This window comes from Chrysemys picta, chromosome 6, assembly GCF_011386835.1.
Source record: "Chrysemys picta bellii isolate R12L10 chromosome 6, ASM1138683v2, whole genome shotgun sequence".
Lineage (NCBI taxonomy): Eukaryota > Metazoa > Chordata > Testudines > Emydidae > Chrysemys > Chrysemys picta.
Window position 1 is genome coordinate 55,707,368 of NC_088796.1, and position 12,497 is coordinate 55,719,864.

The window sequence follows — 12,497 nt, forward strand, 5'->3', positions numbered from 1 at the left end:
ACTACAGGAACAATTTCTCAGGAAGGAAGACTCTTATAATGTAAAATCTAACTATGTGTTGCTAATTTACTGACATATTTAAAAATAAAACTGACCTATTTGCATGGATTTTGATGATATCTGATTAATATTAAATGTATTTTTCAGTAGCACAGATTGAATAATTTCATATTCTTACCCCTGCTGACTGTACCAAGGACTAGTTAATTAATTAATTAACAATTGAGCCTGCTGTCCAAATCAGATTTGGAACATGCTTTATCCCTTCTGCTTTCTGGATCAGTGGATGTCTAGTACTGTCCTCAAGTTTCCATATTTTTTTTGTATTCAGGAGGTTTATCAAGCCCTGACTGGGCAATTTGTGAAGTCCTAGCCTCTTGGACTAGTCTATGATGATAGTGATATAACCGGGGAATTAAGTGTCAAGAAATATAAAATGGCTGCCTAGAAAGAGGAGGTTAGCATTTACCCGTTTAAAACCTTGAAGCCTCTCACACAAAATACATAAGCCATACAATAGAAAAGCAATTGTCAGTATTTTTAAGTTTTCAAAAGTACAATTCTAGAAGTACTGTGTAACTAGTGTTGCCAAGCAGTGTTTCACAGACAACATTTCCAGTGGAGTGTGCAGGGAATGGAGCATGTACTTGTGCAGCATGCTGAAAATTAATCATGTTGCATGTGTTCTACATAAGCTCTGAATACAGCTTGCTTTATTCATTTAGAGCCTGCTTTTCAGAGCTGATGAGCCCCTGAACTTTCACTGAACACAATGGCAACGCCCAGCACCTCAGAAGATCAGGCCCTGAAAGTACTTGGGTACGTGAAGTAAGGAAGTTTAAATGCAAAGATGATTGTCCAGGCTTTGAGCAAACTACACTTGTTTTAAATATTACAAAAACAAAAGGAAGAGTGAAAAAGCCAGTTCCTAGCTTCCCTCCCATAAATCAAGGCTAGTTCTTTGTGAATTTTGGACCAAATTCTGGCTAGAGGTTAAACTTACTGTATGCACAAGAAGGAAAGAATGGACCAAAGGCGATTTGGGGAGACATTTTCCATCTCCAATTCTGGTTCTCCTCCAAAACTACAGAAAGACAATTCTTCAGGCTTTCTATGGTCAAAGCTGTGAATGGGCTTTCTGAGGCATGGTTTTGGGATCAGGGACTGTGATATCTGTGAATGGAGCTGTAGCCAGCTAGAATGCAAGTGCACATTCACACTACTTCATAGCTGCAATATGCTCTCACTAGGAAGGTAATTTGGCACAGTGCCAGAATTTGGCATTCTATTTATAGTGAGTAATGTTTGTTTAAATTAAATACATTAGGAGATAGGTTAGTTGGTTTTGTATATAGGTCCTTTCACATACTGGAATGAATAATACAACGTGTATGTATGCTTTTTCCACTCAGACACTTATACCAACAGACTGTGATAACAGAAAGAAACAGCAATCTACTTGCAATTGTTTTTATTTATGTAAAATTATGCCAAAATTGTTGTGCTGCTTGTAGATGTGAATGGAACAGTGTAAGAGCAGAAATCATTGCTGAGAGGTAGAAGCTTTTATTCTGCTGATTTAGAGTGACTGGCCTGTAATAGCAGTGCCATCGTTGGTACTCAGTATCTGTCACTGGGGGACACAGAGTCTATGGCTTACTTATTCTGTTTTCCAAACAGCAGCCTGTGCTCTACCCTGCCCTCCAGCAGCAATTCAATCCATGGACAGTATGTCAGGTCTTCCCTCCCCTCTTTCTGTCCTGACATGAGGCTGTGCAGTTGCACATAAGGCTGTGCAGTTGCTGCCACTGAAAGGAGGAGAAGAGACGGGAGTCTGAACCCGCCCCCCCCATACATTTCCTGATATTATGTATATGTTAAAGTGAGGGCCTGTGGAAACCGGAGGCAGCTCATGCATTCAATATTTGATGTATGCCTTCTACCTGGCTATGGGGGAGTGTTGTGCTGGTTGTCCCTCCTCAGTCAGAGTGGGGTCAGCTGATATGGGTTATCTGGCAAACAGGAAGCATCAAATGAAGTACCCTCATCATCATAAAATCAAGATGGCCATGTATGAGCCATGTGACTTTTGACTAAAGTGCCAGGAGCAGACACTTATCTCTACTTATCATATAGCCAAACCCCGACAGCTCTTCAAAAGCTGCAACCCCCTTTCTATTCCCACTCCCGACTCTCCTGACTATTTTATTCTGCTTAGCTCACTTTGTCATTTTAAAAGGCTCTCCTGCAACAAACCTTATGGCTATGTTCAGTGGTGGTGGCAGTGGGAAGCAGCACCACTGCAGGATTCCCTCTAGACAAACCCTCCTTTATGCGACAACGACTAGGCATACCATATTAAATGAAAGGTCCTTTAAAGAGCAGTAAGGGACCCTTCAGCAGCCAGCTCTATGTTCTTGTAACTCTCCAGCATAACTTATAGGGATAACATAACAGCAAGTTATGCTGCAAAAAGAACTATTGTGCTTGACAGCCTCAAGCAAACTGAGCCTTGACTTGCTGAACAGCAGTACTAAAGAGGAGCTCTAAGTAGAATGACCTAAAATTATGACTGTAATATATTAAATGGCCCTATCTTATAAAACAGGGTTCTTTTAGCATCTCATGATTAAGCTTCACAAAAATGAAGGTGCTGTACTTTTTCATTACACTGTATTGTTAGTGTATCAGCACACAAATAATGAAGCAGAAACTGTGAGATTGTTCACTCTTTCACAAGTCCTAATTTTTTTAGTACATAATGGCTGATCTCTGTTATGACATTTGTCTTCATGAAAAAAGAGGAGAGGGATAACTCAGAGGTACGTTAATTAATGGATGGTATACAACTCACAAATTATTAGGGTAGGCAATATTCAGAGTCTTTTATTCCCATATATTCTAAACAGTTCTAATTCTCCAAAACGTAACCTATATCATATTCAGACTTGAAGAATGGTTGGATATTATTTTTTTCTCTATTGAATGATATGCATAATGATGGTTAATCTCAGTTATCCCACTCCTCTTCACTCATTAGGACAGATTGAATTAACTCACTTATACTGTACCTAGATATATAGACATGGGCATCTTATTAGTGAGAAAATATATCCTTTCTATCCATGTATACATACTCTAGATAATATAAAGTACAATAAAACTGACTTTTTATCTATACCACATTCACTAGGTCTGGCAGGTACAAATAAATGTTTAGGGTAAAAAACATGTTTACTAGTTCAACAAAACTAAAATGTTCGTAAGGTAAAGGTCAAAGAATATTTCATTCCCTGCTGAGCAAATGGTCAGGAAGCACATTTGTCTGCATTTCCTGTCATAACAGGAAGAGTGTAACTTCTTCCTCTCCACAATGGCTTCAGTTCTGCTTCCCACCTCCAGCTCTTTCTCCCTCAGGGCCTTCCAAATCAATCCTTACAAGACAGAAAGGCAGTGGCCATATCTGCTCTAGTTTTCAACACACCTATGTTTAATGATACCATAATTACTATTGGACTATCCTTACTTAGGCTGCTCATTCATATTTCAAATTAAAAGTAATTTGGCCTAAATATTTACCCAAAGGTAATTAACTTTAAATTATACTCTGGCATATTTTGGAAATACAAACATACCTAATCTTAAATATAATACAGCCATGAAATTCATTATTAGGTCTGCATCTCTTGTAAAACATTTTCTCTACCATGTATGGAATCTCAATTAGATTAGTACAACATGAAAGAATTTCAGATTAAAATGGAATCAGAGCCAATTGGGCCATTAAAATTAGTAACCTGGCCACTAAAATTCAGTGTACATCTTCTGTTACTTAAAGAGAGAGAAATGTTGAGGTAGCCTCTCTGATAAAACTAGGAGTTGTGCCTAACAAGGAAAATCTATTCCAGTGCCATTACTCATGATGTAAATTACTACTTAATGTGAGTAAGGATGGCAAATCAGGCTTGCAGAAATTAAGGGCTACATTATGGTTTTAAGGTACATCTCATTGAAAAGAGTGGTATAGAGCTGCACTATTCAATGTTATTGAGATATTCCCTTCATAAAGCACTGTAATCGGGGGGCAACCCACCAACCTCATAAAATCTCAAAACTAGACTAAAACCAAGTTAACTTGTGAGAGCAGACTGAATGTTTTTTGTGGTGGTGGTGGTGGTGGGAGGGGGGAATCTCACAAAATGTCCTCCTAAATTTGAGCTGATCTTTGCACTAAATCATCAGGCTCCCTTTTCTGCTTCTACAGATGACGTTCTGATTGAGATGACAATTTTGTAGTCTGTTCTTTTCAACAGAGCTAATGTAGATAAAAATAGATGCCCGTAAATCTGAAACTAGTTTTGAAACTAGCCGCATGAGGTATTGGAGTCAGTAGAACAAATCTAGGTCTTCCTGCAAACGGACATTTCCCTCCAGGATACTCTTCCCTGCCCTGTAACCTCACTTTGCTTATCTGCTTTAATTTGTTCTCTGTTCAGCTGGTAACTGTAGCAAGTCTTGTTTTACCTAGTTTCACACGTGTGCTGGGAGCTAAGAATTATCAAAAGTCGTACACATGCAAAAGTTGCTCTGCACGTGTTTTCCAAGTGCCTATAATATCATTTTCAAACCAGCTACAGAGCCATGCTACTTTGGGGAGAAAGTCTAATATCTGAGTACGTATTTCCTATACTATTTGATGGTCCCCTATCTAGCCCTTTAAGCCTGCCTGCCTTTTCTGGGTAGTGTAAAGGGAATTTCTGGAGCTCTTCCCCTCCCCGCCCCCACCATTTCACCTTTCTCTATGGGGACACCAGTGCAACTGCAAATGGCCCTCGCTACGACTGGTTGAAATGTTTCAAAATTCAAATTTGAAAAATAAATGGGAGGAAATTTAAACAAAATATTTGGAAAATACCCCTTGCCTCCCATATTACAATCAACTGTAGAGCTGGTTGATTTTTTTTTTTTTGGCCTTTGAAATAAACAAACATAAAAACAGAAAAAATATCTCTGTTTTGCAAATCTCTCCCCCCCACCCTTCTAGCCCTCATCTTGACAACCCTCAACAATCTGATTTGCTGGCTAGTCTCTGTTGGAACTTATGGTCCAAAGTCAGAGTACAAGGCTGATATTGTTGGCTACCACCTCAATTGATGGTGCCACAGAATCTGAGCATGCAGATAACTCTTACTGGCCTCCCAGTTGTTAGGATTGCTATAGCAGCAAGCCCACAGCAGAGTTCCAACCATCTGCCATTAACATAAGGCTGCGAGGCATTTTTATTCTTCCTCTCTGGTCTAAAGCACAGTGAAAAGGCTTGTGAGAAATGGCCTTGGCCAAATGCAATGGGTTCCCTAACTGGGTGAATCTGGGGCCGTCCAGGGAAGGAGACTGTTTTACTCCCTCAAAAAAAAAATAGTTTTTTTTTGCTATTAGCAGATGTAAAGGTAGCCATCTTACAGCAAAAAAACTTCAGGACCAGACTCCAAAGAGAAACTGCTGAGTTCCAGTTCATTTGCAAATTTGACACCATCAGATCAGGATTAAACAAAAACTGTGAATGGCTATCCAACTACAGAAGCAGTTTCTCCTCCCTTGGTGTTCACACCTCAACTGCTAGCAGAGCACCTCACCCTCCCTGATAGAACTAAACTCGTTATCTCCATACTGATTTATACCTGCCTCTGGAAATTTCCATTACTTGCATCTGAATAAGTGAGGTTCTTACCCACAAAAGCTTATGCTCCCAATACTTCTGTTAGTCTTAAAGGTGCCACAGGACCCTACTACAGCAAGTAGTAATCTGTTAAACAAACAATTGCCATCTCTATCCCAATGGGGCAAATCCACTGCTCAATGTCCCACCTGATTAGTCAGGCAGGGTAAATGTGTGGGGGACAGTGGAGAGGAATCACTTTCTCCAGGCCATGGAGCAACTGCAGAGTCCTTCTGCTGAAGATATTCCAGCCAAATGTCTAAAGAAGACTCAGTGAGCCCTTATGGGGCATCCCCGCTGTGGGGAGAGGATCGGAAGATCTATATATCACTGGGTCCGCTGGCCCTGATACATGCCTCATGCCTTCCCATGCATTATGTGCTGCCCTGCAGAGAATTCAGGCACAGCACGATCTGCACATGGGATGAACACTCCACATGCAGCACACTCCCCCACCCTCTGCATCCAACCTTCCTTGCTCAGAACTACACTGAAAATTGCAATACGAATGACTATATGACAGGTTCAGATAAACAGATTTGGTTTCGTTCTGTGTCCCTTGTGAAAACCTTTCCTTATGATGGGAACAGGCTAAGAACCCAAACCCATAAACTAGGTGAACAGTCCTCACTCATTCAGTAGTAGTTTCATTAGACTAGAATATGGGACTACTTGCATGAGTAAGGTTTGCAGAAATGGGCTGTAATTGGGACTTTAAAAAAAATAATATTAAAAACACTTCTTACAGTTTATGAATTCCCTGTTCTGTGCATCCAAATTAATTTGGTTCCTCTGTTTTCACAAATATAATGGAGTAGTAGAAATCAATATATAGAAGAATTTAAAAAAAACATAATGCACAAATGTATACATTAGAAAACAAATTCAGTGATGAAACTGTGCTCAGAAGCTGCAACAGCTGACAGGATGTGAAATATTTTAACAAATACCCATGTTTGTGAAGTAGTACTTCCTGTTCAAATTTTTAAAAGAACAATCAGCAAAGCCAGTGAAAATCCAGTCATATTGAATTGCTAATAGTACAGCTGGACCTCAACTGCTTGATTCAAAGCCCACTGAAGTCAACAGAAATCTTTACGGCCTGATCGGGCTCTGGATCAGGCCCTAAATGTACAAAGGAGAAAAACCAATAGAAAGAGTTTACTACTGGAGTTTTCAAAATGTTATTAGAAATGAGACAACAGCATCAAGCCACTTATACTGTGTGGCACCTAAAGGATGGTATAATTATCCTTCCAGATTTGTTATTAAGTTTGGTTTACCAAAATTATGAAAATAACCAATAATGGAAAAATAAACCCTTTCTATAGTAATGCTATAGCTGTTAGTCTTCCAATGTTATGACTAAGAGTGGCTGCAAGATTGCTGATGAAATATATATGAATCAAAGAAAGGCTTTTAGATATTACTAATTCTGAGAACTGGTGTTAAAAATCTTGGAGTAAATGATTTAAAGATCTGTATTATTTATTTTTAAAAGTAAATTTACTCCTTATGAAAGGTGCCAGATTCACAGCACTGGAGAATGAAGTCCTCTATTGGCTTCTATTAACACATGAAAGTGGATACTAAAGCTACAATATAAATGAATGTTACTAATGGCAAAATTATGTAGTTTTATTTACAACATGTTAATTCAGACATGCTTTGGAAGAAATTGTGGTAATATGGTATTGGCCAGAACACCAGTGTCTAAATGGTTAATGACACATCCAGTTCAATATTTCAACTTTAATTTCAATTTCAAGCTACAGAGCAATTAAAACAAATATGGTGGTTTTATATTGACAGAATTATTGCTTTCTGGCTTGGCCCACAGCAATAAGCAACCTGTAGGGAAAATACAGACTGTATCCATCATAAATCCTAGCATTGTTTGCTTTTTAAACTCGATTTTCTGCCACAAAGAGTACAAGGCATGCTTATACTACAGCGCTTACAAATTCAATGGAAGACACGCTTGAAAACTAAAATTTTAGATCATTCCTCCACTGGGTTGCTTCTGGATGGTATTATGAGACTTTAAGCTCTAAAGACAACATAATAATTTCCTATAATACAAATTTGCATATACAAAGAAAATAATAAATCAAATACATGTAATTAGTATATTAACATTAACTGAGTACTAAATAATTTTAGATGTATAGAAAATAATTACAGTAGGGTAATCCTAAATTGTAGCCACACTCTTAATGGGCAATTAGTCATACTGTTCAATAATGTTATGCATCTTATTTCTGTATTTGTGGGCCTTAAATCTTAGTACAATATCTCAGGTACAAATTAAGTATACATTGACAGATTTTAATTCAGGACATTGAATAGTGAGACTTTTATTTTTCTTAAAATAGAGAAACATTAATTTTGGCTTATGATCACATTTAACCAGTGGATGTACTGCTGTTAATATTTGATATCAGACTGTCCAGCACATTTTAAAAAAAATTAGGTGACTGACCCTGGCAGACCTATTTCCTGCCAATATCAGTATAGACTCTTTGTTTCATGGTGCATGCAACATACTAGCATTATTAGGTCTTGATTATTAAGCCACATTATGCTGTGCAGATCCCTTTCAAAATCCATGTCCAACACACAAGTAGCAAAGACTTCAACATATTATGAACAAGTACTTTCCTGTACCATAGATAAGAACTCAGTTGTGCCAAAATGCACATACATGAATCATTTTACACATGTGAGGCGTTTCACTGAGTTCAGTGCGACTCCTCACGCAAATAAAGTTGTTCATGTGTATAAGGGTTTGCAGGATTAGATGCTATGGCCCGGATCCTGCAAAGACTTGCAGTCATGCTTAACTTTATGCATTGTGCATGAGTCAATGGGACTGCTCCCAGTGTGTGTACAGTTAAGCACACACATAAGTTTTTGCGGATCAGGGCCTATGTCACCAAACCCCTAATTATAACATATTAATAAACTTCAAAAATATACAAGTCAGACATCTTGATATTTCCAAAAGAACCTTAGAGATCCATTTATTCATATATTGTGTAACACAAGGTTAAAATATTTTAAAAAATCTTTATCTTCTTTATTACCAATGCCTTGTGTAAGCCACACCAGCAATATACTATAACATGAAGCTCCAATACAAACAGTTATTTTTGCTACTCACCTGTCTGTTACGTTCATCCATAATCCTTGTGATCTGAATCTTTTTTCTCCCCATAGTCCCCGTTTTTCTTCTCTCTCTCGTTCCTGAAATTATGTATTTTTTCCTTCTCTTTTCTTCCTCTTTCCCGTTTCCTCAAAACAAATCTCCCTCTTCAGCACTTGCACTACTCAGTTCACAGACCCCTGCATCCGTTCCTGCTAAGCACACAAAAGAAATCAACTCTTACTATAAAACTGATAAAAATTGCCAGCTAAATAGATAAAAGTTACTACAGGGAGTTTACCAAGTGCCCTAATTATAATCTAGTGTACAAGCAAATTATTCTGCAGTTATAAAGTAAATAAGACAATATTAATAGTAGTAACCTGAAAGTTTATTTTCATAGTTATAAATGACCCGACAAATCTTTCAAGAAATGATTAAGATGATTGAAATGCATGTCTCCATAATTTTCATGGATTTAGGTATCTCTATTTTAAAATATCATTCATTGTGCTAACATGAAAAATTACCTAAATAAGAGAGTTAACGAACCTTTCTGTACCTGTGTATGCTAAGTAGGCCAGATAATTCATTCCTGAAGGGAAAACAATCTTGTGTTTTGATAGCAGAGGTGATAACGCCCCTCATTATGCAAATAGGATGGACCATTATTAAAGTGCTATTTGATATATGAGAAATGTCAGCTAGTTTAAATCTAAATCCTTTAATCTCATTCTTTAAAAAACCTACAGTTAATTCAAGTACTACTTAAAATACTTTAAGAGAAAAGTAGTACTTCTTTATCCCACTACATTTCAAAGTATGTTCTAAACTATCTATATCGCAGGTACGTAACTAGCTAACGTGAATTTTTCCATTTGAGAATATTTGCATAAGGTATTTCATCTATTCAGAACGGAATAATAGGAACAGTTGCTAAATAAAGAATGTTTTGAATTAGTATTTTCACTTTTCTGATAAGCCCACATATTAGTCCTCTGCACTTTACAAAAACTAGTTGTATTATACAATTAAAAACTGTTACAGTAAATATATAAATACATTACAACACACAGAAAACATTCCATAAAATGCCATAAACTTCAAGAGTAATTCTAAAAGCTTGCAAAACATTATTTAACCAAACAAAACAAAAGACAAGAAAAACTTTTCGAAAAGTTCATACACATATTATGGCAATAAAATTAATATAATATAAATATTCCTTTTGTCTCTTATCACCCTTAAGATTTACCATAATTATCAGCTGAATATGACAGCACAGAGTATTTGTAAACACTTAAAAAAAAATCCCGCAATCTAAAAAGGATTCAATTAAAAATGATCAGTGCATTACCACTTTTACCTCAGTTCTGTTATACTAACATTATTTCTTCATTTGTCCAAATTTACAACAAATTGGAGTTTTCTTGTTTATTGTAAGCTGGTGCTCTCACAGCCAACTTGATAAATTTCCACAATATGTTATGTAACACTAAGCCGATGTCCTGGCCATTTAATCCATTATTTGGCTCTGATTCAAAGCTACTGAGGTAGAAAAGCTGTACATCACTCTGTCTGATCTTCAATTCTCTCTTTATTTTCTTTGTATTTATTTAACTTGAAGCTGTTCAGTATTTTATCAGCTTAAGAAGAGTTGAGATCATAGCTAAAAGATAATCAGCTGATTATAATTTTTTAACTAGCTATTATGATATAATCAATTCTGCTGGATTAAACAAGGTTTAGATCCTAATATTGTCTATACCAGAATGCCCTTGTATATCGTTAATCAATATTATTTTACAGTATATGGCATGCAAGATGGAGTAATTTGTGATGCCATCAAAATAAAGTGCACAAGTATTTCTGCAGCTTTTTTGCCCATTTGAAACAGTTAAGCAATCTTTTTACTACTTAAAATGACAGTCACCGGACCATATTAACCATAAAAAACTAGATGTGCCAAACAGTGTATTTATACAAACTTTTTTCTAAACAAGTCTAGGAGCCATAGTCCCATCTGATATTCACTGTTGACAAACAAACCCAGGCTATTTTTAGAAACAGTCTTAAATTTCCTTGGACTGGGTCTCTTTCCTGTTTTTCCTATAGTCTTACCTCCAATACAAAGAGCAAGTTAAAGTGGTGTTTCCCATGCACATGCAGGACCCAAAGGAGTCTAACAGGCTTTCTCTGTAACAGTAAGCCAATACACTAATCCACAGCAAATGCATATGGAACAATTTCCTTTCCTTTCATTCAACTGAAGCTGGTGGCACTATCGGCTTACAGCACTACGCCTGCCTAAGCTCTTTTCACTTCAAGGTGGAAGGTCAGGGTGGACAGATTACAGAAGTGGTGACAGGGTTAGCAAGGATGAGAGCTGCTTTACAGATCAAGACTCTGAAGCTGAATGAGCGCAGAAAAATCAGTGAATGTTGAAAATCTACTAGGAAGGGCACAGCCAGCTCCTGGTGAAATAACAATATGGTGAGCCCCTCTCCTACACAGTTATCAGTTCCACATTTTCAGACCAATCTTTCAAATAACAAAAACTTTTATAGACAGCTCAGAGTACAGAACTCTTAATACTCAATGGCACAACAAACTATTCTTAAAATAGTCACACAATACTTTTTGGGCCAAATTCTGCCCTCAGTTACATGGATGTCAAATCCACTGACTACACCAAATTTACATCAGTGTAACTGAGAGCAAAATTTGTCCCATTGTTTGAAGAAACAATCTATTAGGAAGAAAAAACAAACGCGGAAGATAGCACATTATTTACAGGATGTCGGAGGGAGAAGAAATTATGATATCCCATACATAGATATCTATCTCAAAATTACACAGAAATGCAAGAAGTGTTACCCAAAGGCAACAGGTTACCTTTTACTGAATTCACCTGGAGGTGCTTTTTGTTTATTCTCCTGAATGCTTTTTGTTTAGTAACCTAATAACAAATGAAAATTATTGAACTTGTTTAGTGAATTTCTTGCCTTTCTATAATTTGCTATTTTTATTGCAAATACAAATAAATTGTGATATATGGTATTTTGTGCATCTGTCTCTCTATTTATATACATACATATAAATATATGCCCACATACACATATATAGTTCTAAACTGTATATTTCACATGTGAGTGTCTGTACACACACACACAACCTACAAACATATATAAAAGCAACTATATCAATGAAGTATAATGTATCTTGAGATGAGTAAATCAGTACATCTGATTCATGGGTCATATCCTTCAAAGGACTGACAACTTTTGTGTCAACCAGAATACAAAGAATTATGGATATTATCATTTGCCCTCCACCTGCTCTAGGAATTTCAGTAATGCTCATGATCTTTTTGGATATTCCTGCAGGAATACAGTTTATGGTATTACATTTTTAAAGTTCCTGTTAACTGATCAAATTATATTTTCCAAATGCAAATAAAGCACACTAAGTAGAAAACTTGCAAACAGTACAAAACTGAAGCTGTCCTGCAGGCTTTCATTATCCAAAGGGACTTAAAATAATTCCAGAAGCCTCGCTGAAATAACTTTCCACATAAAAGAAACCTTCCAACATAATGACATAGTTACATGTAAACAATCTGCATTTTTTTTAAAT

General features: G+C 36.8%; 1 protein-coding gene across 50 annotated transcripts in view; it reads right to left on the reverse strand.

The window, feature by feature from the left end:
* The window catches only part of MEF2C (myocyte enhancer factor 2C), a 156,506-nt gene that overhangs the window by 74,343 nt on the left and 69,666 nt on the right, over positions 1 to 12,497 (reverse strand). For 28 of the 50 annotated variants that reach the window (XM_065599167.1, XM_065599154.1, XM_065599152.1 and 25 more), the window contains one exon: positions 8,880 to 9,076. In XM_065599167.1, coding sequence (XP_065455239.1) covers positions 8,880 to 8,933 — 54 coding nt within the window. In that variant the 5' untranslated portion in view covers positions 8,934 to 9,076. Of the gene's footprint in view, positions 1 to 8,879; positions 9,077 to 9,423; positions 9,536 to 11,756; positions 11,821 to 12,497 lie in introns of those variants that run through there. The other 22 variants (XM_065599168.1, XM_065599182.1, XM_065599156.1 and 19 more) reach the window with 4 other exon arrangements.